We start from the raw sequence: 27,939 nt of genomic DNA on the forward strand, positions 1-27,939 counted from the left end.
TCAGGATTTTGGTCTCAAAAACACAATTTGGGGTGGGGGTGTCAATATTTTTTACACTAAAAGATAATCAAGTAATTTAAATCTTCATTCATGACAATTTTCCTTAACTACCGGATCCAGTAAATGAAACAAGTGAAAAAGTTGCTTGTGGTCTTTTTTCCTTTGACTCAAGGTAATACCACAAATTAAGAATAATTAAGAACAAAGGTGGTATAGAAAATATCAAACCTCTATGACCAAATTCAATTCTGATATAAGACAACACATTTGCCATTAAAAGTTGGGTTCAACCAGGGGCAACGTGGAGAAGCCTTTGGGGACCAGGGACAGCCTGCGTGGAAGGGAAGCTGGTAGCTTGTTGGCAGGGAAACGAACAGGACCCTGGAGCCGACCCCCACCCCCGCTCATTCTCCTGTCTCAGGGTCTATGAGAAGGGGCCTCCTTCATCCTCTGTCCCCTAAGCCTGTCACATTGCTTCCCTGCTGGTGCCCCTGGCAGCTACCACTTCTTTCTTCTGCTCCTCTCTGAGCAGTCCAAGCTGGCTGGCTGCCACTCTGCCAGCAAGGCGAGCACAGGGTGAGGAAGAGGAGGGACAGGCTCCCTGCTCTCAGTGTCAGCAGTCCCGCTGGTTGCGAGCCATCGCTACAGAAGAACCTCTGCTCAGCCCCAGCTGCAGCCGGCCTGCAGGCGGGCTGCCTTGACGTGGGTGGTCATTTGCGAGACCCTCACCATCAGCAGACCTCCAAGCCCCCTGCACTCATTCTCTCAGACAATGAACTGGGTTGGTGGCTCCCGGTGAGTGAAGCTCATCCAGGGCCTCACTGTTAAGGCACAACCAGGCACCGAGACAGTGTGAGGCTTCAACCCCCACCCCAGAGCGCACAGCCTGGAGCTGTGCGCAATGCGGCCTACACACTTCCCCCACTCCCAGACTGGGCAGCCTAGAGCTGTGCACAGTGGGGCCTACACACTTCTCTCTCTCTCACACACACACACACAGGGCAGCGTGGGGCTGTGTGCGATGGGGCCTACAAACTTCCCCAGCCCAGATCGGCAGCATGGGATTGTGCACAAAGGAGCCTACATGCTTCTCACACAGACACATACATGGCAGCAGGGGGCTGTATACGCTAGGGCCTACACGCTTCCCCAGCCCAGACTGACAGCAGAGGGCTGTGTACAATGGGGCCTACACACTTCACTCACTCACTCACACACACACACACGCACGACAGCGTGGGGCTGTGCACAATGGGGCCTATGCACTCTTCCCCCACCCCCATCCAGATTGGGTAGCATGGGGCTGTGTACTATGGTCCTCCCCACTTTGGAGCTGACACAGTCAGACTGTTTGAAAGGGCCTTCCTTCCTCGGCCTCCCTCACAGACCCCCCTTATTTGTGCAGTGCACAGGAGTCTCTTCCCAGGACTGGGTAAGGTGGGACATTTAGAAAGGGCTTCTCTGCACATACTTCCATCCCTACTTTTTGTTTGGGCAGTGCAGGGCTATATGTGACGTGACCTTCTCCCACTCCTCCAGGACTGATCAGAATGGGGCTGGGTGAAGGGGCCGTAACAGAAAGTGTTACTGCAGTGTCATCTGACCTGCATTTACTACAGCTGTATGAATGAAATGTGTATCTTGTTAACTGGAACGGGTATTTTTTTTTACATTTTGTTCAGCAGCATCATGATACTATCAGTACACGGGGCTTCTATACAAAATTTTAAGTTAGTTTCAGTCTATTATTACTTGTCTAAAGTTTTTAGTAGTATGGCATGTTTAACATTTGTACAGCAAAGATGCATGCATTACTAATTCACAGAAAATAATTGATTTTTTTAGAAAAGGAATTAGGGGTGAAAAATATTTATTAGGTCTTCTAGTCCTTTCTTCCACTTGTGCAGGATTAATCTCTTCAGTGTAATTTGTCAAGCTATCTTCAGTTCTGATAGGAATTTAGCATTATTGTGCTTTCTCTGAACACTGATCTACTAATTCAGACTGCTACAAAGCAGAATCTCTAAATCTCAAATCAATAATTAGTAAATTATTCTTTTCTCTCTTTTAGCTTAGGTCCTCCTCAGAAAGAAGATAAAGGTAAAGCAAATTTGTTAGTCTCTAAGGTGCCACAAGTACTCCTCGTTCTCTTTGCTGATACAGACTAACACAGCTACCACTCTGAAACCCATCTTTGAATGAGCTTCCTTTCCTTCAAATTCCGATTATGCTTTAGAATATTATCTACCACACCATTGTAGCTTTAGGGTAGAATTTTCAAGAAAGCCTAAACCCCCTTAAAAAGAAAAGGAGTACTTGTGGCACCTTAGAGACTAACAAACCCCCTTAGGCACTTTTAAAAACCCTAGACTTATTACTCTCAGTTTCCTTATCAGAAGGAGACAAAGTTTTCTCACTTCAGAAGATTGTTTTTATCCAAACAAGAAAACAGTTGAAGAAATTTTTTTTCTGAACCTGGCAATTTAGCCAATTTTTAAAAACCATTTAGGTCTGAACCTGGATTCTGTGCACAGGGACAGGCTCTGCCCACATCAAGCCCCATTGCAGGATGGGGACATTGGTCACTAGAATAGGTTTAGTTTAATTATAGACAACTGATTCTTTTACCCCTAATTATGCCATAAATTTTAAGTCATATACAGTTTTGACTGGACCTTCTTTGCTTAGTGTTCATTGGCTGTTTGCCCTCAACCCTCCCCCTCACTCTTCATTTGAGCTTCACTGCCCACTTGACCATCTTCACCCCTGCCCTTCCTATTTGGCTTATCCCCTCTTATTATTAATTAGTATTATCATAGCACTTAAGTACCCCCTCCCCCCACACACAGAAAAAATGGAACATGACATTTGCTGCCATCACATTGTTCACTGTTTGTGTGTTCTACCCCATGTCTGTCTTGTATATTTAAATTATAGCCTCTTTGGGGCAAAGAGTCTTGTACTCTATTTGTACAGTGCCTAGCACATGGGGACCCCATTCTCTAGGAACTACTATAATAAACATGATTAACCATACGATATTTTGGAAGGATGAAGAGTAAAAACTGAGTGAGAGAAATTTCCCCACCATTGTTTTAGCAAATATGAAAGACATGATGCTGGCAGCCACTCTACACTAGAGCTCCTTTCATTGGGAGCGCTGGTGAAGCTGCAGTGGTACTAGAGCAATGGTATGCAGTACCCCTAAAATGGTCAGTGTGGGCAAGGCCTAATTGTCTCACTCAGAGATTTGATGGTCCAAGACATGTTGTAAACCTTCAGACTTCTTTTAAATTTAAATGAAATTTAGAGAGCTTTTGTAACTTTACATTTCTGATTTTAGTTTCCGGGTCATTTTAACTTTGATGTTTTATATTTTTAAAATCCTAGCTGTAATAGAATCATGTTAATCAATTATCAACACATTTTGTTGTTCTCATTTTCTTGCAATTTGGAAACAGTTTCAAACTTTGTATTCTGCAACCTTCATAGTCTGAATTTACTATAACCTTTTATTCATAACTGCTACATTTCTAATCAAATTCAAGATCTTCCCCATCATAGAAGCCAAATGTACATGTCTCAATTATGAGAAATTAAAAGGAGACAAGCTCATCTTCTGAACATTAGAGAACTTTGAAAATAAAATGCCTACGATCAGTAGACCAAAGTTTAATTAGTGAGGAAACCTTCAGTGCCTTTTGCTCCCAGTAATGGTTTTAGTGACAAGATTGTTCATTCTCTTTCAACAGAAAAATTTGAAAGTTGGCAGTGTATATTTTCTATTATCCTATCTATTTTTATATCAAGTTCTGGGGAGGCAGATGTGAAACTACTGAGCTGTACAGAAAACAGTAAAGTCACCACCAGCAGGTTTACTAAGCTTTTTATAACAAATGTTTTTGAAATTTTTTTTTTTTAAGTATAAAAAGCACTCCACCATCAATTCAAAAATTTAAAATTCAAAGGATTTCACCAGGCTTTTGAGGTTAGTCTTGCTAAACAATTTTGTAATCATCCTAACCATATATGGAGAATCAAACTAAAGTAATTCCAAATGCATAAGGAAGCCTTTTTGTAAGATTCAAGTTGTTCAGCACTAAGTATGTGGGGGAAATTTCAGCTTGACATAAACATTGACCTAAATGCTTGGGAGCACTATCCTGTACATATCACAAAATATCTAGGAGGATAACATTCATTTTGCAAAATGTGTATCCCTTGTGTATTATTATGGTACCCACTATTGCTATTAATTGCATGTCAGGATTCCAGTGGTATCCTTAGGCAGCAGAAAAATTGCCTTTGACTAAGGCCCCCCCTACTGCAACTACATACAATATATATTTATAAAGTGCTTATCCAACATTAAAATGTACAGTTCCATGGAGACATCCCATCCCCACCTGGTACTTACAAAGGAGAGACCTCCATACTTACCTTCCTATTCCCATAAACATTTCCTACTTGAGCATACTGAGGCCCCTCAATCATCAGCTGGTCATCCTGAAATCATCCCTCACCTAGATTCCTGTCCCATAATTACCACTTAGCCCTCCAGACAAAATATCAATTTTCCTCACAGCAATGTTGAGAAAATTGGTTGGTTTTGTATTATGTCCTGAAATTAAGACTATGGGGAACCAGAGAGGGAAATCATCTCCTCACCAAGATGCTCTTCTAACAGCACCTGCCTCCATTTATATCAGGAAGGGATTGGTTGCTCAAGTATCTCAGGTGGTGTCAGCTACCATGTTAAAACAAGAAACAGAAGGCCCCTGTCACACCTGTCCACTCACCGCTAGGGCAGCATCTCCTCCTGACTACTCCAGTGATTAACTTGATCCTGGACTGACACCCCTTTCTGTCTTCTCATTCTCACTAGGCCCCCACTCAGTCTTTGGAACTCTACATATTGTGACTTTGCCTTCCAGACAGGAAACTGTACAGCCCTTCCAGGCTATCAAAGTGCCTCTGGATCAGCTGTCTTCATCCACACCCCACCCAAGGCCAGGTCTTGTACCCCTTTCCCAGCAGCTGATAGGTAAGCCCAGGTTCCCCTACTACTCTGGGTTCCCAATCAGAGACCCTATGTACAACCATAATCTGCTTGCTCCGAGACCCTGTTGTTATTTCCCTGGACTCTTTTCTAATTCTCTGCCCTCCCATCCTCTTTGGGTTGATTAACCCAAATTCCCTCCTCCAAGGGAGTGACTACTTAATTCTGCCATCATCATTGTTCCCCCTCCCTCCCAGGAAATGACTACAGGCTACTTCTTCTACAGCAATCTTCTGACTGCAGCTTGCTGGCTTTATACAAACTTTCTACCATTGCCCAGCTGGCCTCAATCATCAATCAGCCTTTAAAGCCCTGGCTCTCCCTCAGGGGCAGCCTATCAGGGCAATTGACCTGATTTAACCTGCTCACCTTGTGTGAGGGTGGACACTGTATTACAGTATCACAAGTGGATGGAGCCAAACCATTAGAGGACTTTAAAAGTCAAAAAAAACCAGCACTTTTAAAACTTCCAAGTAAATAAATGTATATGCTCTGCATAAGGCTAACCTTGAAATTCACCTAGAAGCTCCAGATAGCACTGAATGTAATCACCTGCCATCTGAGTGATGCAGGATGCTATGATCCCATAAAATCTGTAATGGCTTCCACCTTTACTTTTGGTTTCAATTCAAAATGTGGGTTATAATCTTGGAAGCCTAGAATGATGAGGAACTTGAGCTATACACATTAGCTTTTGTTTTTCCTTGCTCTTATAGCATCTGTACTACTGTTGAGCCATGGCATAAAAAGCAGAAAAAAGGCTGTTGAAAAACTGAAGGAATAAATATATTGTCAAAAATTTCTTATATTATTCTAAGGATTTAAAAATAGATAATTACATAGCTCATTAGTCACTTAAAAGTTTGGACTTTTAGGCACACAGTGTGTTTAGTAGCCCTGATTTAGAGACAATGGGCCAGATCCTGAGACAGATCCCCAGACAGAGCTCAAATTGACTAGAGCTATGTTGTCTCACACCAGCTGAGGACTGGCCCACTGTCTCATCCTCAGAGACGAGGGTTTATGCATTTATCTCCCAGTAGTGTTACTAAGAATTGCAGTCCAGCCTCCTCATGTCTCAACTTTAAATTACACTCTGCAAATAAATAATAATCCCTTTTTGAAGAACTAATTAGCTATTTGCCACCTTTCAGGAGCAGAATCATACTTAAACAGGAAAGGAGAAAGCAAAAGGTAAATTGTTATAGCTATTTATAATTATTTTACACAACTAAAAAAGGTTTAACATGAATTTCACATGCAGATAATTTTTCAAAGCAGTTGAAGGGAGGTACAGTGCTATGGGATTAGACTAGTGTGCATACCTTCAGAGTAATTTTTCAGGGCAAAAATATTTTGTCTAGGAGAGCTTCAAGCTGAATTCTTGATTTTTAATTATTATTTGTGTATGTATTTCTATGCATAAAAGTCCTGCAAAGTTTAGTAATTTCTTACCCATTACAAACATATGCCCGTTATACAGATATGACTGCAGGAATGGCTTGCAGATTCACAATCCTCAAATACTTGGTCATTTCAACTAATAGCTAATTACAGATAGATGGCATTCTTTCTGGGGTTAAACGTAAGAATGTTTAAGTACTTTTTTCTGGCTTCCAAAGTGCACTGAGTGGATCAAATTCTGTCCTGATATAAGCAGAGGAAATGTCACACAATAGGCAAGAAATCAGTGAGGGAGGGTGCGTGTAACTATAATAAGAACAGACTTTCTTCCTTCTTGGTAGGAGCTAGGAGCAGTGAGGCAAGGTTAGGAAGCCCAGGTAAGGGGCCTGCACCCACTCTGGACACAGAATAGATCATGGAGACTAGACTCCAAGTGGCACCTCTCACCAAGCCATAAAGGAGAAGGAAAAGCAGGCTTGTGGGATGTAGCCAGTCCCAGAAGCAGACTCCCACCAGTGGGATGACCCTCTGGGGTCCCCTTGTCCCTCCCCAAACACTCTCCTAATCCCTTGGATACACAAGTGATATGGGGCAGATCATTAAGGACTAACTGGGCTAATCAATAACATTACAAGTATGTAATGTGCTCCAGCATGGTAGGATGGTAGAAGCTGGCTGGAGGGGGTCCAGGAGCTGATGGAGAGGAATGTGACACAATAACTGTAAACAGTGCATTTAATAAGTGTGAAGGTAATGGGAAGAAGGTATATGGGACCATATCTGGATATATGCTGATAAGGGACAAGTGTGGGATTTTGAGGGCAGAGGCATTCAGAAAATTCTTGTATGGTGAGAGGGAAAGAGATAAAGATTATGAAGCAGCATTAAGAATGCTGAGGGAAATGAAAGGATTAAAAGAGGTGGACAGTAAGAATTGTGTTCACTTATGCCAGGGTTGAATTTGGCCCCTTGTCTTCCTAATCGGAAATAGCTTTATCTGAAGTATATATATGTTTTGCAAAGACCAATATCATAATAACTTGAAAGATTATTATACAATTGCTTATCCTGGAAAATATTTACCAAAAAGTCATATCTGAAATCTGTCAAATATCACATGGGGGTGGTTACTAGTCTAGTCCAAAATTATATTCCCATGAAAAGCATTGCAGCATTTTGTAACTTGGCACAGCCTGGAGACTTTGATGTCCTTGTGGTGGCTAAAACGAACAAGTTACCATTGTTCTTATTTACTCATTCAGTATTATTTGCTGCATTTGATACTGATGATCTCAGGATGATTATTAATAATCTGTTCTCCTGCACAAAGCTTGTTCCCTGCATTGCTATGAACAGAATTCAAGGGTTAAACTGAATTGTTTACATAATCCATAGATTTTGGAAGTGTTAACCAGATCTGCTTTAGACTCTTGCCACATGAGGGCAGCTATGGGAGTTTTTTTTCTTTTTTTCATAGGACTGTATATTCTGTGCCAAGGAAGGCTATCTAAGAGAATGATAAGCTCTTTGCATCTTTGTGGATGGCCATGTGTATATAATCCTTGTTGATGTTCTTGCTAGTTTATAATGTGCATACAAAGTCTCAGCTCTTCAAATTATTGAAAAATAGAAGTTGTTTTTCTTCCAGGGAGTCTGACACTTAAAAAAAATGTTGTACAAAGTTTTAAATTGTTAATAGGTAGGTGAAGGTGGAAAGAGTGAAATTTCAGAGACTGAATTTTCCCATCAGAAGCACCATCATTCATTTGGTTTTCAAAAAGCAATTCAGATAATATTTGTACAAGAAATCTTTTTTTAAAGAGATGAAAGTGAATTTAAATGCTAGATTTGTGTGTATAGCGATTCAGCCATGTGATTTTATTGATATTAAAGGCAATTGTGCAGGTAAATCATGAATATGTACCACATATACTTCTGCGTTGCTCTGTAGTATCTATCAAGTGGTTTATTGTTCTGTCTTTTGAAAATTATAGGAATTCTTTGAAAAGAAAAAGCTTAGATCAAAGATGAAGCTGCTAGGAGTATCATCACCCCCTAAAAGTTCAACAGTCAGTTTAGATCTCCTCAACCTGTATGTTGTTAACCAGATATCCACCAAGAAAGACACTGCTGGTGAGTATAATATAGTAATAGACTTTACAATTGGAAGACCCATTTACTGTAACCTATAACTGCTATTGCCTCAACTCTTCTGTACTCCCTTGTAAGATTATAGCTTGTAGTGTCAACAATTCAATTTATCTTTAATCAAAATCTAACTGAAAGTGAAACAGCAACCACACAAAAAAGTCAGAGGACAAAAGAGGAACCTAATAATCTTGGCTAGCAGCATAATTTCACCTTCAAGGCTGTGCTCAGCTCTGCACCTGGCTAAGTAGCATCATACATCCCTTTTTTTTGTTCCTTGTGACCTTCTTTTCTTAAACACTCCATTCATATACTACTTCCACTTTCATGACTTCTTTCATGGAACATACTATCACTCTGGAATAGCCTATCACCACCTCTACATCAAGTACTTCCTTCAGATCCCTCCTCAAAATCCACTTCTTTCACACTCTTCCTACACTGATCTCCTCAATAACGTCTCCATCTACCTTATGAACCTTAACTGTTGTACTGTATTGCATTTTTGTATGAATAAAACTGTAGAGGCCTTGCGTTTCAAGTTTTTTCATGGGCTGTGGGAACACCTTAGCCCTCAGGAACTAAATGAGAAGTGTAATAGAACCTTGCAGTGCCCAAAATCTGGTGGATAAAAGAAGTGTATACTCTAATAGACTGTAAAATAGAGTTAATAATAAAGCAGTTCAGATAGCGGTAATGGCAAATAAAGCAAAACGTATGTATTTTATATTGATTATGTAGAGTGAAGGGTGGGTTCTGTGTTCTTATTAAAATTCAGATATCTCAAATCTCTCTGTGACATAGGTACTAACACTCTGAACACTTTCATTACAGACAGAGTGAGAAAACCAGTCCATGTGGATCTGAACAGGGGCTTAAAAACACCTACAAGGAGACAAAATATAGAATTTCCCAGGTCACCACAATGCACATCATCTAAAATAGCCCTAGATGACATCCAGTACAGGTACTTGAATAATTATGGACACTGGTCAAACATTAATGAAGTTCAGCAAAGATAAGAGCTCCATGATGCCATTTCTTCCTTTTGATTTATAAAATATATATTCTAAAAGTGCCAATCCAGGCACCATCACAAAATTGAAAAATACAATCAGAACAAGAGTAAAACCAGCAACTTCCACAACACCCCCCTCCCCAAAGCCAGCCCTATAGATGCTCAATCTACACTAACAGCCCTTATTATGCTCCTCCCTCCCCCAAAGCCTGGCTAAATGGCTAGAGCATGCTGCACGGTCCCCTGGTCAAAGAAGTTGTGCTATTTCAGACCAAAGGGAAGGGACCGGGTCCCATGGCTGAGGACCCCTCACACAGAACACTCTGCCAACAGACCCCTCTCTTTTTTTTTTTTTTTTTAAACTGAGATCAAACACTTCTGCTGATTGGTGGTGTGGCACTATAATTCTGGGAGAGAAGCAGTTTCTCAAGTAGGTAGTAGGTGCTAAGCCATTTCAGTCAAAACAAACACCTGAATTTCTACCTGCAATCTACAGACAGCCTTTGCAGATCCTAGGGCACTTGTGTCATGTGCTCTCAGCAAGATACACTCAAAAAGTGGATTCTGCAGCAGCTTCTGGTTTCACTTAAGATATGGCCCGATATGGAACACACTGCATAGTCTAATGATGAGCTAACAAAGACAGGGATCACAGTAGCGAGGTGTGCATCCAGAAGAAATTATTGCAATCTCTTAGCTGGAGCAAGACGGAAAACACTGTTGCTATGTGATTAACAGCAGCTGGAAATCCAGCAACACCTCAAATAAATATAGGCCATACTTACATAATAGGGGACTGTATCCTGGAAACAGTGACTCTGAAAAAGATGTAGACGTCATAGAGACAAACAGCTGAACATAAACTCCCAGTGTGATGCTGGGGCAAAAAGCACTAATGCAATCCTTGGATGTATAAACAGGAGAGTAGTAAATAGGAGTAGGGAGGTGAGACTGATACTGGAATACAACATCCAGTTCCGGTGTCCACATTTTAAAGGGGATTTTGAAAAATTGGAGAGGGTGCAGAGAAATGTTATACAGGATGTCAGACTAGATGATCTAATGGTCCCTCTGGCTTTAAAATCTCAGAATCTATGAACTGGCAGATATGCACCCTCCACAGAGGGACAGATACAATTCTCACTATATGTTCTTATTGCTTTCCCCAGCCTTCCACCATCATCTCAGCCTTATCCAGATTAAGTTCTAGCCAGCTAGATCGCTTCCATGCCTCAGTCTCTTCCAGACATTGGGCCAGGTGCTCACCAGCACTGGTTACACTGGATAAGATAGAAATTTAGAGATAAGGATGTCCTCTCCCCACCGTTCATGACTGATCCCATGGGGAAAAGGCAGTTGGAGGACTAGTGGGTGATTGGGAGCCTAGGACTGTTCTGGACTGAAGCGGGGGATCTGCTTTCATGAGGAGGTATCTGTGTTGCCTGCGCTTGTAGCGGTCTTGTTACCCAGACAGTCCTGTCTTGAAAAGATCTTCTGAGGAAACGTCAATTATGAGTAGGAAAATAAATACAATATTCTAGGGTTGAAATAGTTTCACAGCAGTGCTTTAAGTTCCAATTAGATGGGTCATAAACATCTTCACCAATATAAAGGAGTTCGGAAATGTATTTTGAACAAACAAAAAGTTGTAGGTGAGGCTCTAGATTTTCAAAAGTGACTAAGGACTATTTCTTTACTCATGTAAGATCCTGCATGCAGTAGCTATATCTAAGGAGCAGGCCACTGTATTCAAACATTATTTTGAATCTTCAATCTTTCGGTGCCCAACTTGAGACATCTTAAAGGAGCCAGATTTTCAGATGGACCATGGTGATTGCTCAGGACTCTTTGAAAATCAAACCCTTTTAAGATCTTTCAAGTTAGGTACCCAAAATCATGAGTCTCTTTTGAAAATGTTGGCCAAGAACTCCAAATATCATAGGTTTTTCTTATACTTTGTTACAAGGATACAACAACAAGTATTAGAGAACAGAAGAAAGCATCTCTCAGACAAGATGAAATACCAACCTCAGGTAAGTTAAATATACATTTATAACTTGACATCAGTTTTGTAAACAAATAACCCTTAAATTGTTTTTTAAAACAATGCCTAATCTCACAGATTTTTGGTGTGAAGTAGAGCTTTCCTCTTTAAGGCTATGCTGCATCATTACAATTATCTTCCAAATTATTCTAGGTGGTTTCAAAACACTCAAGAACAGTCTCTGCTCTAAAGAGTTTACAGTAAGGACAAACAAGTACACAGAGGTTAGGGGAAAGGGAATGGGAACAACAAAAGGCAAACTATGTAAAATGTACATAAAGTCAGTTTGATTCACTGTGAGCAACATGGCAGAAATGAATCTTTAAATGTGGACAGGATATGGGCTGTGAGGATGAATTCAGAGGAGTGTACCACACACAGCAGGTCACGTGGAAGAAGACACAGAGGTCATTGTAAGAAGTTGAGAAATTGGCAGACAAAGCTGGGAACACTGGCAGAGCCCAGGGGATGGGAGGCAACTTGACAATAGAAGATAAATAGGGAAAGGGCAGGGTTATACAAATCAAATCTGGTCCTCAGCTCTTTCTCCTAAAACACTTTGAAACAAATTCTCCTTCCACTACACCTGTTCAACTTGATGGTGTTGTAGGGGTATAACTGAGAAGAGAATTTGTCCCTGGAAAAATCCATTACAAGCATTTCCAAAAGTATATTGAATTTAGGGTAGATGTCAGTAAGCTATCATAAACAAATCTGTACAGTCTTTAAATGCATTTGCCAAAAAGATGTGGGACCACGGGGAAGCTATTATCTCACACATAGTTAAAGCATGGTTTGTTTGCATTCTTTTAGATGGACTGAAGGATAGTTTAGATGGTTTATCAACTTGCAACCCCCTGTACTGGTGGGTGCAGATGAGTAGGAGGTGGAAGGATAGCTTTATTATCCACCTGGGCCTCCACAGGAGGCTCCCTGCTAGAAGATGCCCATGAAAGAAGCTGAATCAGCACTTCTCCAGAAGGCCTAGCCCGACCTCACCCCACTTTTGCAGCTCTGCTGGCCCACTCCCAGGCTCCTTGGTGTAACAGGGATTGCTGGCAATTCATGACACTGCACTCCTCAGACTGTCAACAGCTGAGAGCCTGGGTTGTGTCATCTTGCACCAACAGAATTCATTAAGTGAATCGGGCCTATAGGTGAGACCATACGGACTTGTGCTCCACACAATTAGGCCCTTTGTTTCTGTCTAGGCTAACTGAACCATGTTGTCCCCAGTGTGTCACAACAAAGCTCCATCATCATTTTTGCTTTGGTAGTGTGAGTGTAAGGCCTTAGAATGCAAATATTGAAGTATTAGATCTGTGTAAAAGTTACACTTCTAATAGCTTTTATGAAAGGCATCCTTTGAATAAAGTTATCAGCTGCTCAGATGCAGCTACTAAACACCAATTCTTCTATGAATAAAGAGATAAAATCTCTCTAGACCTAGCAATTAAGCAAAGTTCTCTACTGGCATAATCCACTGATTCCACTGCAGTTATGCTGGTGGAGAATTTGATCCATTGTTCCTAAAGTCATGCAATTGGGCCGAGATTTTTAGACAAAGTAAGAAAGATAAACCTATTTGTAGGATTAAATTCTTTGTCTGAGCAAAGGAGAATTACTTAGTCTAGGTTAGGTGTTTGGCTATGAAAATATATTTTACAAAGATCACAGCTTGCAATAAATTAATTTCCTAGATATTACTCTAGTAAAAGTCTTCCACTACAGTTTTATCCCTCATACTGGTTGGAGAGAAAGAGGCCATTATTTTAGGTTGGTATAGAATGCCCAGAACTCATTGGGGGCAAATTGTCATCTGGGCCTGTGCCTGCTCTTTATATATGCAAAGACTTGCTAACACTGTGCACATACAAGTGTCAGGCTGGTTTGAAAAGTGTGCACCAGCATTTGCACCTGCATGCTTGTTTGCATCCAAAAATGGAGGCACTGGGCTAAAAAAATGTTAAAAATAAATAATTGCATTGAGTGAAATTTTTCCATCCCCCACAAAACCTGAAAGTGGGATTTGTACAAAGTACTAAGCAGAGAGGGTGGGTCTGAAGATTCATATTCTCCAGCCTATTGGCAAGCCATAGGATTGCAATGCAAAGGCATTGTCCATTCGTTTGAACAGAAGACCTTGCCACTATGTGCTCCTTATGCTGAGTGTAAGGGCAACCAGGATCTGTGTAGTTGCAGATCCCATAGCACTTCACCCAGTCTACCTCCAAATCTCCTTTATATGCTGACTGGCTTGAGCCAACATAGCACCCTCCCTCCCACAGAACAGCTCTCCAGCCTACAGTAAAATAGAATATATTTTGTTAATTTAAGCCTCAACTCAGCAAAGCACTTTAGTACATGTTTAAAGTTAAATACATGTTTAAGTCCATCTCCATTCATCATAGCACTTAAGCACATGCCTAACTTTACGCATGTGCCTAAGTGCACTGCTGAAATGGCATTGGCAGAATTTTTTTTTTCTTCGTGAAAAGGTTTATATCTGGATAGGTCAAATAGGTTTACGTTTTTCTTGTAGTAGGTACATGTGTAATGTATTCTGTAAAATAAAGAATTTTACTGAAAGTGTAACGTTAAACCAAAATATTTTTAGATAAATAAAATGTCTGTTGTGCTTTACTTAAGTTATCACAAGTTATGGAATCAACTTGCACAGACTCTAGTCTTGAACATCTGCACAATCTAGCAGCAGACTGTAATTCCTATCCAGCATCCTCTTCAGTTTCCTGGTCTTCTAATTACAAACAATCTACAGAACAAGATTTCAGAACGAACCTAGCATGCAGCCCTTGGGAAGTGGCCTACAAAGAGGAGAAGCAGATCAAACAGGTTTGATATGTTGTCACTTCAGAGGAATTGTATTCAATGAAATTTTTTCTTTTGGGATAGGTCTAGCGCACTGTTTCCCAAACTTGGGACGCCACTTGTTCAGGGAAAGCCCCTGGCGGGCCGGGCCAGTTTGTTTACCTGCCGCATCCGCAGTTTCAGCCAATCGCGGCTCCCACTGGCCGCGGTTCGCCATTGCAGGCCAATGGGGGCTGCGGGAAGTGGCACGGCGAACCGCGGCCAGTGGGAGCCACGATCGGCCGAACCTGTGGATGTGGCAGGTAAACAAACCGGCCCAGCCTTCCAGGGGCTTTCCCTGAACAAGCAGCATCCCAAGTTTGGGAAACACTGGTCTAGTGAAATGGCAGAAGGTTTCTTGCCGATTGGTGCAAACTACATTTAGAGTGACTTAAAAAAAAAAATTGGTTGGTTTGAAAATAAGCCCAGGTTGATCTTATGAACATGCAGAACTTTCTCTGAGTTCTTATTCATGAATACATAACAATAGTGTAAAGGCTAAGCAAGCTCTATGGACTACACACAGATGCCGGCAAGTGCTCTGTGGAGAGCTGGCTGGTAATATGGTGCTGACTCTCCTCTTTCCCACTCCTGCATTGAAGTAAAGATAGCTAAAATGTATGAAATATTTTCCTAATATTACTCTGTACTTGCTTATGTGGGAATCTAATTTGTGATCACACAACATCCTCTTACACAATCTCTCTATTAAGATGTTGTCAATGCTCTGAAAAAGTTTGAGAACGCCTGCTCCAGAGGATACCTTTTAACTGAAATCAGTATTTTGATATACCATTTTAAGGCAATTAATGACAGTTGTTTATTCTATTTTGAAGTTTTATTTTGTTTTAAATATGAAAAATCATGTGAAAAAAAATACAATAGCAATTATGAGGGTTTTTTCCTGCTAAAATATTTTTATTTTTTAGAAAATAATTTTGTCACACATATGTAAACCCTTTAAATTCTATTAGTGATGGTATCTTAATGCAAGTTCAGGAAGTCAGAACTTTGTAGTTCTGATGGCATTGGATGCTAGATGGACATTTGAAGGCCTTCTGTTTGCAAGCTCGCTGACAGCCAGCATTTAAAATACGACCTGCACTGAAGTCAGTTGAGACACTTATGTGAATAAGGTAAGCAGGATTTGGCCTGTTACATAGAGCAGTACTATGAATGTTTTCTTCCATAATGAATTTATGGAAATAAATAGCATTATTCCATTTTTTTCAATTGTATTAGAATAAAATCTTGTTTTTCCTCACAGAGATCGAAAGGACATTGTCTTGTTGAATTTTATTGTACAAAATTCAAAAGAATCACAATAGTTAATATAGTATATATAATGTGAAATGTCATTTTAAATATTAAAATTTAACTATTCTCTATATTTAATATTTTGGCAGTTTCTACCATTTTCTCAGTCGGGAAATATTCTCTCTCAAGACCCTGGGGTTTCAAAATCCCAAAACAGGCAATACATTTTCAGCAAGTCCAATACAGCAGGGCCATTGGGAACATTGTTTAAGAAATTGAATAGGTAGGCGGAGATTTTGTTTGTTTGTTTGTTTTAAAAAAAGAGTCACATTTAAAAAATAAGAAAGGACTTTCAAGACTCATCTGATTATTATTTTTTATTGTACTTCAATGCCCTTTGAAAATTAAGTTGGAATGAAAAGTAAATGACAAAAGTACCAGATTACTTACAAATTGCTGAAATACATCAAAATGTTATTTTAGTTCAATATCCTAGATTCAATTGTTCATTTTCTCACTACATTATTCAGTAGTGTCACTGAATTCCTCCATTACACATGTAATTTGCAGAACAAACAAAAGCATGCACTTTCCTCCTGTTGGTTAAATAATTCTTCTGGTTTCTTTTTTAATTAAGAATTTAATTTTTTTTCATGAAATCATTCCCTTTTCACAAAGGAGAAATAGAAATATAGCGAGCAGATCGAGGGACGTGATCGTCCCCCTCTATTCGACATTGGTGAGGCCTCATCTGGAGTACTGTGTCCAGTTTTGGGCCCCACACTACAAGAAGGATGTGGATAAATTGGAGAGAGTCCAGCGAAGGGCAACAAAAATGATTAGGGGTCTGGAACACATGACTTATGAGGAGAGGCTGAGGGAACTGGGATTGTTTAGTCTGCAGACGAGAAGAATGAGGGGGGATTTGATAGCTGCTTTCAACTACCTGACAGGTGGTTCCAGAGAGGATGGTTCTAGACTATTCTCAGTGGTAGAAGAGGACAGGACAAGGAGTAATGGTCTCAAGTTGCAGTGGGGGAGGTTTAGGTTGGATATTAGGAAAAACTTTTTCACTAGGAGGGTGGTGAAACACTGGAATGCGTTACCTAAGGAGGTGGTGGAATCTCCTTCCTTAGAAGTTTTTAAGGTCAGGCTTGACAAAGCCCTGGCTGGGATGATTTAATTGGGGATTGGTCCTGCTTTGAGCAGGGGGTTGGACTAGATGACCTCCTGAGGTCCCTTCCAACCCTGATATTCTATGATTCTATGATAAATAAATATATTTTGAACAATGTGCCGATAAGAGAAAAACTTTACCTATTGACTGACTGCTTAGGGCCATATGCAGTTTATAATAAATATCTTATTTCAAGTTTGTTCCAGGGGTTCTCTGCATGTCTCTTGGGTTCCTAAGGAGTCTACTTTTTCTGCCCAGTTTATTGCATCACTTGCTCTCCAGTCCCTGGTCCACCCCTGACCTGACTGAGGAGGGCAAGACAGAATGCCTTTTGGAATCCATCCTCATGTTCCAACACTGACTAGAGTGATCGGGGAAGCACAGTAATGGGAGCTCTTCTCAAGTACACCCAGTCTATTTGCTTGCCTCTACAAGAAAGGGACTGTAGATTTCTCACTTCGTGGCAGGCAGCACTAGCTACAGGAACACTGGACTGACCAATAACTTGATCACCATAAATTTAACTTATCTTTGTTTCTCACCTCTCCCACCTTTTCCCCAGCTATTGAAAATGCAGATGATTGAAGTCCTCTTCCTGTTCTCTCACTCGGACCACATCATGCCCATCCTTGAATCCCTTCATTTACTTCCTGGCCCTCATTGCATCACATTGAAAGCCCTACATAATCTTGCCTCGCCTACATTTCCACTTTCATTTCCTCATGCCCCTTCACTTGTGCACTCTTTTCAATCCTCTCTTCTTACTGTTCCCCAGTTGTCTCCTTCTCCCACTCAAGGATTGTGCTTTAAGCTTGGAACACTTTCCTCCTCTTTGCTGAAGAAATGCTTCTCTCACTCCTTCATATCTTCCCTCCTCCATACTGGATTCTCTTCATCTATAATCCCTACAACCTCTTATCTGAACTGTTGTCCCACATCTTATCTTGCCTTTGACTGCCAGCTGTTCAAGGTAGGGAATGTGTTTTTCATGGTTTGTAAGGTACAGTGAAAACTGTGCATTATCGGAGTTTTATTTAAAATAACTATTTAGAGTATTTGCATTTATTTATTAAGCAGTAACCAAAAACTTGGATGTAATGTACAAATGCCAGATGGCTATGACTCTAAATAGTAGTAGACTGGGTCATAGATGAGCACTTACTTTTACTTAGCATTAAATAGTGTCACTTGGCGGTGTTATAATGCTCACAGGTTAGCTTTGGTCAACACTACTGAAAGTCATTTCAGAGACAGCATGGTTTTACTGATACCACTTGAAGAAAAGAGAGACCAGGACAAAAGTTGTGGGAAAATGAAGTGAGAGGAGATTAATTAGGGGCTTCAGGGATGGTAAATCAGCTGAATAGGAGGTAGTTAAAAGAAGCTGAGGATAGCAAACAGTAGCTGGGAGGAGGGCAGACGCATAAGAGCAGAGCCCCTGCATTCTGTGTTGCTTCAGTTCTGTTATGTTCTTACAGAGCTGTGTCCGTAGGTTTCTGCAGATAACGTTTTCCCTCCTCATGTATTTAGTCTCTTAAAACTTAAATGTTTGCCAGTTTTTACATAAGCAAAGGACACTGCTTTCACCTTAGGATCATTTTGGGTCTTTGTTCAATTTCTAGTATTTCCTAACAGACACTCCAAAACTTTTATCATGGTATGCAACACTGTGGCATTTCTCTTTCTCCGATGGTCATGCAGTTGTGCCCTGCATTGGTGACCGGACTCAAGGATGAAATATTGGCCATTAATTTACAGTCCCTTGCTTTTGTCAGTTCTCAGAGCCTTAATGTGGGTTTGTACTAAGATACCTCTGTATTTCTGTTCAAAAACTATGCTGCACATGATGCATCCTTCCTTACTGTGCACGAACATGTGCTATGTGCATGATTTTTTCCCAAAGGCTCTTCACTTGGTCAAAATCAAAAACACTTTTCACCAGAACACACCAATGCACGTCTCTCTAGTGAGGAATTTTTCCAGACATTTAAGTTGTGTGGTGTTCAGGAAAAAAGACTTATGCACTTAAACAGTTAAACTTATTTACTTAGACTCCCTGAAATATTATCCTGCAGGCAGGATCCGAAGCTGGAAAGTTTTAGTTTGAAAGGTGAAAATTTCATTAAGGCTCAAGTGAGCTTAGAATGGAAATATTTATGCAGCCTTAATTATAGTGGTCATTAATGTCACCCCTACTGTATGCTGAGGCTGTACTATGGGCAAAAGAAAATGTATGTTTGGTCCCATTACTACTTTATTAAAAAATTCTGTGCCAAATGTAAATCACTGCCACTAGATACAAATGGAATTCCCCTCTGTCCAGAGAGCTTGCACAAGGCCTATTGACCACTTAAGAACAGTGACTTAAGTGGTACAGAGACTTTGTATGGGCCTTCTGTATAGAGGGGAATTGTACCCTAAAAGAACAAACCACCTTCTAAAAACCCTAAAGAAGATTGTCTTGCATTTGGATGTTGTGCACAGTCCAGTGTCTAATTCAGCTGAGTGGAGCAGCAGTGACATACAGTGGGTGATTTGGTTATTCACAGCTCTTTGTGCAAGAGGATACATCTCAGGTCTGCAGTTATGTCCAGAGGTGGCGTGAAACCGAATTCTAATTCTCTTTAAAGCTGCAGGTCTAGGTTCTAAGTTTTTTGCCTTACTATAAAACCACATCTATAATACAGGAGGATTTATCCATTAAAAGAACATGCGTTTTTGATAGAAGTATGGAGAGCATAAAGAGTAAAGGTTTTTTGAGATTCTTAACTTAAAATTGGTAATTTAATGTTTAAGCATTTAGTGTTTTGCTTACCTTTGTACTGAGCAGGCTTTTTCTCTTTTATTTTTTTTTCCCCTCAAAGTCCAGAATATACTGGTAATACTCCAGCTTTAATTACTGGTAAAGATTCTGGAAGCAACAACAGAATAAAAGAGCCATTATTTGGTATTGTGAAAGAAACAGCAGCAAACGACACTCACGGTGAAAATGGTCTAGCACTGTCTGAAGATGAGAGACCGCTGTTTCATGATATTCCTTCCATGGAATATTGTGGTCCTTTTGTTAACCAAGGTAGTATCCGCCAGTTATTTACAGATCCAGATGATATGAATGAAATATCCTACAGATGTAGCCCTTATAATAGAGAAATTTATAACATGACTGAATGTACTGAAAGGTATACTGTAGACAGATGCCTTAAAGGGATTTTCACTGTTCCAGAGCAGACTTTCTTTAAAAGTAAGAATATTTCAAGTGCAAGCCATAAAGAAAATAAACAGCCTAATAAAAGCCACTTGAAAGAATATCCTGATGGACATGATTACATTATATCTTCTGAAAACCAAGAAAATCCTTCAAAATCTGAAAGAACAGGTAAGTATCAGTGATGCAAGGAAGTAACATACTATGCTTCCATCTTTTTGGCATTGTTTTAGTGAGCCACAGGATTTGTATGTCATAGTGAGAAAGATGTTATGAAACTAGGCACTGTAGTATTTTTGTTTCAGGTAGAATTATATAATGGTAATCATCTTATGAGCTAATATGTCACTTAATAGTAATTTCTGATCAAAACTGTGATGGAATCATTTGTTTTAATTCAAAATTGTATTTTAAATTCAAGGTTTAATTTTTGTTTTTAAGGAGCATTTACAAATCACCACAATCACAAGATTAGCTTAGAGGAAAAAATGTGGAATTATTCAACAATTAATAAGTAAGTTTCATAAGCAATTGTTAAATTAAAATGCGATATCTGTATATGATAGACTTGATGGGCGAAATCCTAGCTCTACAGCAGTCAATGGCAAAACTCCAATTGACTTCAGTGGGTCCACAGTTTCACCCACTGAGTATAAGAACATGAAAATTTCTTTAAGATTATTAGCTTTGCAGCTCATAAGTCTGCAAATATTTAATATACAAGATATTTCTGAACATGCACCATCCTCTTCTATATAAAATGAGTATTTAGATTGTGCCTTTCATACTCAAGCTCATGCAAAGTGCTTTAAAAATAATAAGTTAAATAGACAGTGTGACAATATTTTTAAATAAAACAAACAGCCATTATTGGCATTATTGAGCAGACCCATCAGTTACCTCAAGGTTGCTCAAGTACCCAATGTTACAGTCTTTCCTCTGGAGCTGTCTTTTTTTCATTTTACAAAGTGGCGTTGTCTTCAGTAATCTTTAACAGCATACTGTTCCACAAAAATGATGTTTATAAAATCAAGTTCTTTGTATTATATCTTTAACAAATTGTAATAGCGGGATGCATTTTGTAATTAGAGAGCAGTGACAATGAGCTACAAATAGCAGTATTGCTATGTTTTATGAAAATAATCAAAGTGGACCATAAGTTTATTAGTAATATTTTTCATTTGAGGTGTAAATAGATGCTGAAAACCATAGCATGAATCTCTTCCCTTAGGACCTTATTTTGGTTTTATTCCTTAGTGACAATGCTCCTCTTGAACAATTCACTTGTGAGTGCTCACAAGTCTTTGGATTTGAAGAGGTAAAACAGTTTTACTTAGCTTTTGCTTAAGGAGACAAATGTACTTTTGTGCTATGTACTACAAGATGTTGGTGCCAGGCACTTTGGATCAGATTCTTTGCTGCAGCTCCAGAAAGCAGCAGGCAGCTACTGTTTGGGGTGGGTACTGTGAGAGAGGTTGCCACATACCATTTCCTGATATGAGAGTGCTCTATAGCTGTGCATATGTAAATAGCTATATAGATAAGGGGCCAGTAGATGGCATTCAAAAATACATAGAATTGTTCATCGGTTTTGTAGGCCCAATAGTACGTGTGCACTTCAGTGGCTTCCTCTGTGTTCTTTACATGGAGCTCTTAACATTCACCACTTGATCCAAAATATGATGCAAGGATACAGCAACTCTATGGGAAAGGGGTTCCTGGCCCCGATACCTCTCAGCACCAGAACCAGGGCAGCCAGGGGGCCATGGCTCCCCACTTTTTAACAAAAATAAGCACAAAATTCATGTCTCCTTCAGATTTCTCCCCCAGCAAAATAACAGATTCTGCTGGGGAGGTGCTGCAATTACATAGAATCATAGAATATCAGGGTTGGAAGGGACCTCAGGAGGTCATCTAGTCCAACCCCCTGCTCAAAGCAGGACCAATCCCCAATTAAATCATCCCAGCCAGGGCTTTGTCAAGCCTGACCTTAAAAACTTCTAAGGAAGGAGATTCTACCACCTCCTTAGGTAACGCATTCCAGTGTTTCACCACCCTCCTAGTGAAAAAGTTTTTCCTAATATCCAACCTAAACCTCCCCCACTGCAACTTGAGACCATTACTCCTTGTCCTGTCCTCTTCTACCACTGAGAATAGTCTAGAACCATCCTCTCTGGAACCTCAGGTAGTTGAAAGCAGCTATCAAATCCCCCCTCATTCTTCTCGTCTGCAGACTAATCAATCCCAGTTCCCTCAGCCTCTCCTCATAAGTCATGTGTTCCAGACCCCTAATCATTTTTGTTGCCCTTCGCTGGACTCTCTCCAATTTATCCACATCCTTCTTGTAGTGTGGGGCCCAAAACTGGACACAGTACTCCAGATGAGGCCTCACCAATGTCGAATAGAGGGGGACGATCACGTCCCTCGATCTGCTCGCTATGCCTCTACTTATACATCCCAAAATGCCATTGGCCTTCTTGGCAACAAGGGCACACTGCTGACTCATATCCAGCTTCTCGTCCACTGTCACCCCTAGGTCCTTTTCCGCAGAACTGCTGCCTAGCCATTCGGTCCCTAGTCTGTAGCGGTGCATTGGGTTCTTCCGTCCTAAGTGCAGGACCCTGCACTTATCCTTATTGAACCTCATCAGATTTCTTTTGGCCCAATCCTCCAATTTGTCTAGGTCCCTCTGTATCCTATCCCTGCCCTCCAGCGTATCTACCACTCCTCCCAGTTTAGTATCATCCGCAAATTTGCTGAGAGTGCAATCCACACCATCCTCCAGATAATTTATGAAGATATTGAACAAAACCGGCCCCAGGACCGACCCCTGGGGCACTCCACTTGACACCGGCTGCCAAGTAGACATGGAGCCATTGATCACTACCCGTTGAGCCCAACAATCTAGCCAACTTTCTACCCACCTTATAGTGCATTCATCCAGCCCATACTTCTTTAACTTGCTGACAAGAATACTGTGGGAGACCGTGTCAAAAGCTTTGCTAAAGTCAAGAAACGATACATCCACTGCTTTCCCTTCATCCACAGAACCATTTTTTTGCCCACCAGGAGCCGCTGTAGTGTCAGAAGATAGGGGAGCTGGCTCACCATGGGAGTAGCTTGAGCCCCAGAACTTGAGCCCCAGTGCCCCCTGCGGGGCTGAAACCCCGATCCCTGGCACCCTCCGTGGGGCTGAAGCTGAGAGCCATGGGGCTGAAGTCCCGGGGGTAAGGGGGTTGGGGCTGAATCCCTGGTATCCCTCCTCCCCTCGCTGAAGCCAGGAGCTGCGGGCGCTGAATGCCTGAGCCCTGGCAACCACCGCGGGGCTAAAGGCAGGAGCCGCGGGGTTGAATCCCGGATTCCTGATGCTCCCTGTGGGGCAGAAGCTCCTGAGCCCATGGGCAGAGTTGGGGGGCATCGGGAATGTTGCCCCTCCCAAACTGCTGTGCAAGTGCAGGGCAGTCCAGGGGGAAGCTTTACACCCCCCACAGCTCCTGCCTTCAGCCCCGTGGCGGTCGCCAGGGCTCAGACATTCAGCAACCACAGCTCCCGGCTTCAACAGGGGGAGGACGGGTGCCAGGGATTGGGGCTTCAGCCCCAGGGGAGGGCTGGGGGGGGGAATCAGGGTTTCAGCCCTGCAGGGGGAACTGGAGCTCAAGCTCTGGGTTTCAGCATTGGCGCCCAGTGACCCCCCTGAAAGGGCTTGCGGCCCCTCCCCTTGAGAACTCCTGCTTTAGATTTCACATGGAGAGGGGTCACACACACCCCTACCCCATCCTCCCTCCCCCAGGGCTGCCTCTCCTCCTACCTGATGTTGCCTCTCCACCCAGCCTGAGGCCACCACCTGCCCACACTCACCCACCTGCTGCAAACAAAAGGCAGATGGGGGTGTGCTGACTGACCAGCAGGGGAGCAGAAAATACCAGACAACTTACCTGTTTTTGTTTGTTTGTTTGTTTTGTTTTTAAAGGTGGGACACCTGCAAGAGGGCTTAAATACAGGACTGACCTGTTAAAAACGGGATGGATGGTCACCCTATTTTTAATGGCGCGCCTCCTTCTCTCCCTGCCCCCTGGCCAGTTTGAGGCAAGGAGCCACACAGAGTGGAGCTGGTGCCATGGAGTAGGCAGCTGTGGTGTTCCCTCCTCTTCTGCTGGTGCAGGGAGTAGAAGCTACTCCTTAGCTCCCAGCCCCCTTTTTTTCATGCAGCTGGTAAGAGCTGCAGGGGTGGGGGACCTGGCGCCATGGCCGGCAGAGCCCTCAGGGAACAGGGACCACAGGGGAGCCCTCCTGCCACATGGCCTCTAGCCACCCCTTCCCTGTGCTAGCCCCCTGCCCGCACACAGTCCCTACTTACCCCTTCCCTTCACCCTGAGCTACCCCCTGCCTGCACCCTGAGCTGTTTTCAAACTTTTTGAGCTGAACTCCCCATCTTTTGGGTTATAATTTTGGGTTGCGCCTTTCCCCCCCTGCCACAACCAAGACAGGCTGGGTGGGCTGCTGAGGTGAATCAGGGGGTGGAGGTGGCACTCCCTCCCTGGACCCACCATATGGAGCTGGCTTGAGCCCCACTGGCCCCTGCCCCCAAAATAGAAGTCGTACTATGCCTATGCCCGAGGCGCCACGCCAGCCAAGCCCCCAAAGCCCCCCCTTCCCCTACTGGGCCCTGGAGTTTTTATAGCATGTTTGTTTTTGAGATGGGGTACTGCAGAGTTCTCATTGATTGATTGCCATTGAACTCACTTGAATTTGAACAATTTTACCAGGTGTCCTATATTCAGCATAGGGAAATATGGTCACCCTACTTTAAAAGCTGGCCACGCAGACTCCTCTAACATTACAGCCATGTGACTAGGTGAGGCCCACCATCAGTTAATAGGGATAAAGTGGACCCCATGACATGGAAGGCAGCGTCCTTTCCTCAGATATACTCGCCAAAAAGAAAAAGGCAAGAAACATGCCAAATGTCCCTGCTCCAAAGCATAGACACAAGAGCTTCTCAATGAAATGGATGTAAGCCTATTTTTTAACATGGGCAAACCACGTTTTTTTTTTTTTTTTCTCTCATCTTGGCAATAGCCAAAACACTTGAGCTTACATTTTCCAGAAAAATTCAGCCTGAGGCTGGAAGTTTTCAGCCCAAAAGGCTGAAGTGTGGCCAAGTTATAATCAACTGAAAATCGAGGTTTCCAATAGAAAGTGTCAGGAAGCCTTAACTAGTAGCAGCACTACTTGTGCTGACTAGAATAAATGGTCTGGCAACTAATTGATATTTCTTAGTCCAGTGAATGAAGTGTTAAGTTATAAAGTGGAGGAATATTAACCCCAAGAGAACTAGATAATTGCCATGTGGCTGCTATTATGCTCTTATGAGGGAAGGCTGGGACACATTGCTAGGTCAGGCTAGATGCATGGCAGAACCATCGTGGAGATTTCTAGTATCCTCAGCCAATGGGATACAGGAAAAAGAGATTCTATAGAAAGGAATACAAGGAAGAAAAGTATGACTGTTGGACTGAAAAATGTGTTAACTTCACTTTTTTAAAAAAGGTTCTGACAGCAAAGGAGGAACAGTGTGATTTTGAAGTCTGTTCAAAGCTTGGAAAGATGGAAAAGGGTCAGTATACATAGTTCTAAAGTAGATTTTCTCCACGTAAAACTGATACAGCAACATCTAAAGTCAAGTAAAAGTGACTGCATCCTGTTTTGTGAGCTACGAATATGTCTGATTCACCCAACAGTGAATGAAGAAATTGGAACATTAGTGCATAACTGAAATACTTTTAATTACTTCTATCTAAAAAGATTAAAGTTAGCATCTCCTTAGTGATTAATCCTCTGTTATTTTTTCATTGTCTCTTTTCTGCTACTATTGGCATATCCAAAAACATAAAAAGCCAATTTTGCGAAGAGTGGTAATTGTAAAAAAACATAGACAGTTTAGCAATGCTGCTAAGAACACAACAGCATAAGCCTATGAATAAGCCCATAGTATAAGGTGATCATTCCAGATATAGTTTTTTCATTTGCTTCCTTTCTCATTCCTTTGGACCATGATTAGCTTGAAAATATTTTGTAAAATATTTTGACATGAATTAGTCCCTGCCCTGGAAGTTCAACCGTAGTCTCTTACTAGACTCTTTACCCTCTTAGTGCCAGACTGTCCTGCAACTCCACAGGGGCATTGTAGTGATAGGAGTCTGCACCCTCACCTGTCCCTCTGTAGCAGCAGGGCACAGATTAAGTCTCTGTGGTTTCCAGAAACATCCCCACCTCCTGGGGCACAAGATACCCAATGAGGTAAAGCAGCTGCCACACTCCCTATGGAGCTTGCCTCTGACAGTACAGCGCCACACTGTGCCCATCACAGGGCTGCATTTTAATAGCACAATTTAGGCCTTTGAGCATGAATATAATTCCCATGGGTTCTACCAGGAGACAGCACCTATTCTGAGAGGAGAATAGGCACTTTATAATGTACTGCACAATGAACTAGCTAACCTTTACTACTATAAATAGTGTCTTAAAATTATTTATAAATTGGGTCAGTGTTATTTTAAGGTGGTGTGCATGCAGTATATGAGAGGTTGGTTGGTTTGTTTGTTTGTACCTAATTTTTCTCAGTCTAACCTCATTTTGTAGACATTGAATCATCACTGAGCAGTCAGTCCCCCGGTTACTCTCCAAAGCAAACAGACAGTTGTTTCTGTACTAGTTCCGAGATGGTAAGCAATACAATTTTATCTTTCTTATATTTTTATTATTATTATGCTTTTTATTTGTACGAGCTCATCACCATGCTATCTCATGCCAAAGCACATGCAGATGAACTTGCTGTATTACCGTAGTTATTAGCTTTTTTTTTTATACAAGCAAAAATCACTTGTGAGAAATATAAAAAAGAATCCACTTTAAGCTTTAAAATAGCATAGGCAAGCAGTCATTTACATTATCTGTAAGTGATATTGGACCATAGGGAATTTTGATAATATCTAATGAAATACAGTTCCACTCAGTTCCTTATATTGCATAACTGTTCGTGAACAAGAAGATCATAGGTCTGGCCTTTTCACTTTACTTACTGTAGTTGCGGTAGCAACTTATTGGATTTATGTACACCTGCATTCATACAAATCTATTTGTGCAGTCTGAAGAGGACTACCTAGCTGAAAAGTGTCTTTCTGACAGCTCCTTTCAAGTAAACAGTGCCAATCCAATTGCAGCTTCAACAAGCAAAGGACCACAACATAGCTTTGGCACAGAGAGTTTGTTTTTCCCTCCCTGCACTGGTGTTGCTATGAAAGAAGCCAACACTCCTAAACAGAAAGAGCCCAGTTTACAAGCAACAGAGGAGGAAAATAAAGACCAGCCTCAGCACAACTCACCACACATATCATTTAAAAGGAAGAATATTAATCTGAGAGAAAGATGTGATGCTTGGTCACAAACTGAGAGCCCCCCTGTAAGGGTAGAAAAATTAAATGCTGCCATACAGTGTGATATAATACAAGCATGTTGCTGTAGAAATCATCTTTCCTCTGTCCACAGTGCTGAACTACTAACTAATGTTAGTAAAGCAGATACCACTGGAGGGCAGGAAATTACAGCCGATGAGGCATTTCAGTCTTCAGGAACAGACAGTGCAACAATTATTGCAGAATTTCCTCCTGAAACTGGGTATCTGACTTTGCCTGACAAGATGACTGTAGATGTACTGAACTACATTAACATAATGAAAAAGAGAGAAGAGAACAACTGA

The 27,939-nt window shown here is 41.5% G+C and overlaps 1 protein-coding gene across 1 annotated transcript; it reads left to right on the forward strand.

The window, feature by feature from the left end:
• Positions 1 to 772: 772 nt before the first annotated feature.
• Positions 773 to 27,939, forward strand: REDIC1 (regulator of DNA class I crossover intermediates 1). The gene is made up of 13 exons (XM_077807857.1): positions 773 to 795; positions 6,214 to 6,253; positions 8,458 to 8,596; positions 9,446 to 9,578; positions 11,596 to 11,662; positions 14,323 to 14,526; positions 15,948 to 16,081; positions 19,840 to 20,351; positions 20,622 to 20,694; positions 21,438 to 21,498; positions 25,731 to 25,797; positions 26,823 to 26,905; positions 27,328 to 27,939. Exons 1-13 carry the CDS (start codon positions 773 to 775, stop codon positions 27,937 to 27,939), a joined length of 2,148 nt encoding a protein of 715 aa, XP_077663983.1.

Source organism: Eretmochelys imbricata, chromosome 1 (assembly GCF_965152235.1).
Source record: "Eretmochelys imbricata isolate rEreImb1 chromosome 1, rEreImb1.hap1, whole genome shotgun sequence".
NCBI classification, from domain to species: domain Eukaryota; kingdom Metazoa; phylum Chordata; order Testudines; family Cheloniidae; genus Eretmochelys; species Eretmochelys imbricata.

Excerpts from the sequence above, each read along its gene's own strand:
- REDIC1 (XM_077807857.1), top strand. The coding sequence starts at position 773 with ATGAACTGGGTTGGTGGCTCCCG. Across the intron at positions 14,527-15,947 it reads AGGAGAAGCAGATCAAACAG|TTTCTACCATTTTCTCAGTC; the intron begins GTTTGATATGTT and ends ATATTTTGGCAG. Across the intron at positions 26,906-27,327 it reads TCTGTACTAGTTCCGAGATG|TCTGAAGAGGACTACCTAGC; the intron begins GTAAGCAATACA and ends CTATTTGTGCAG.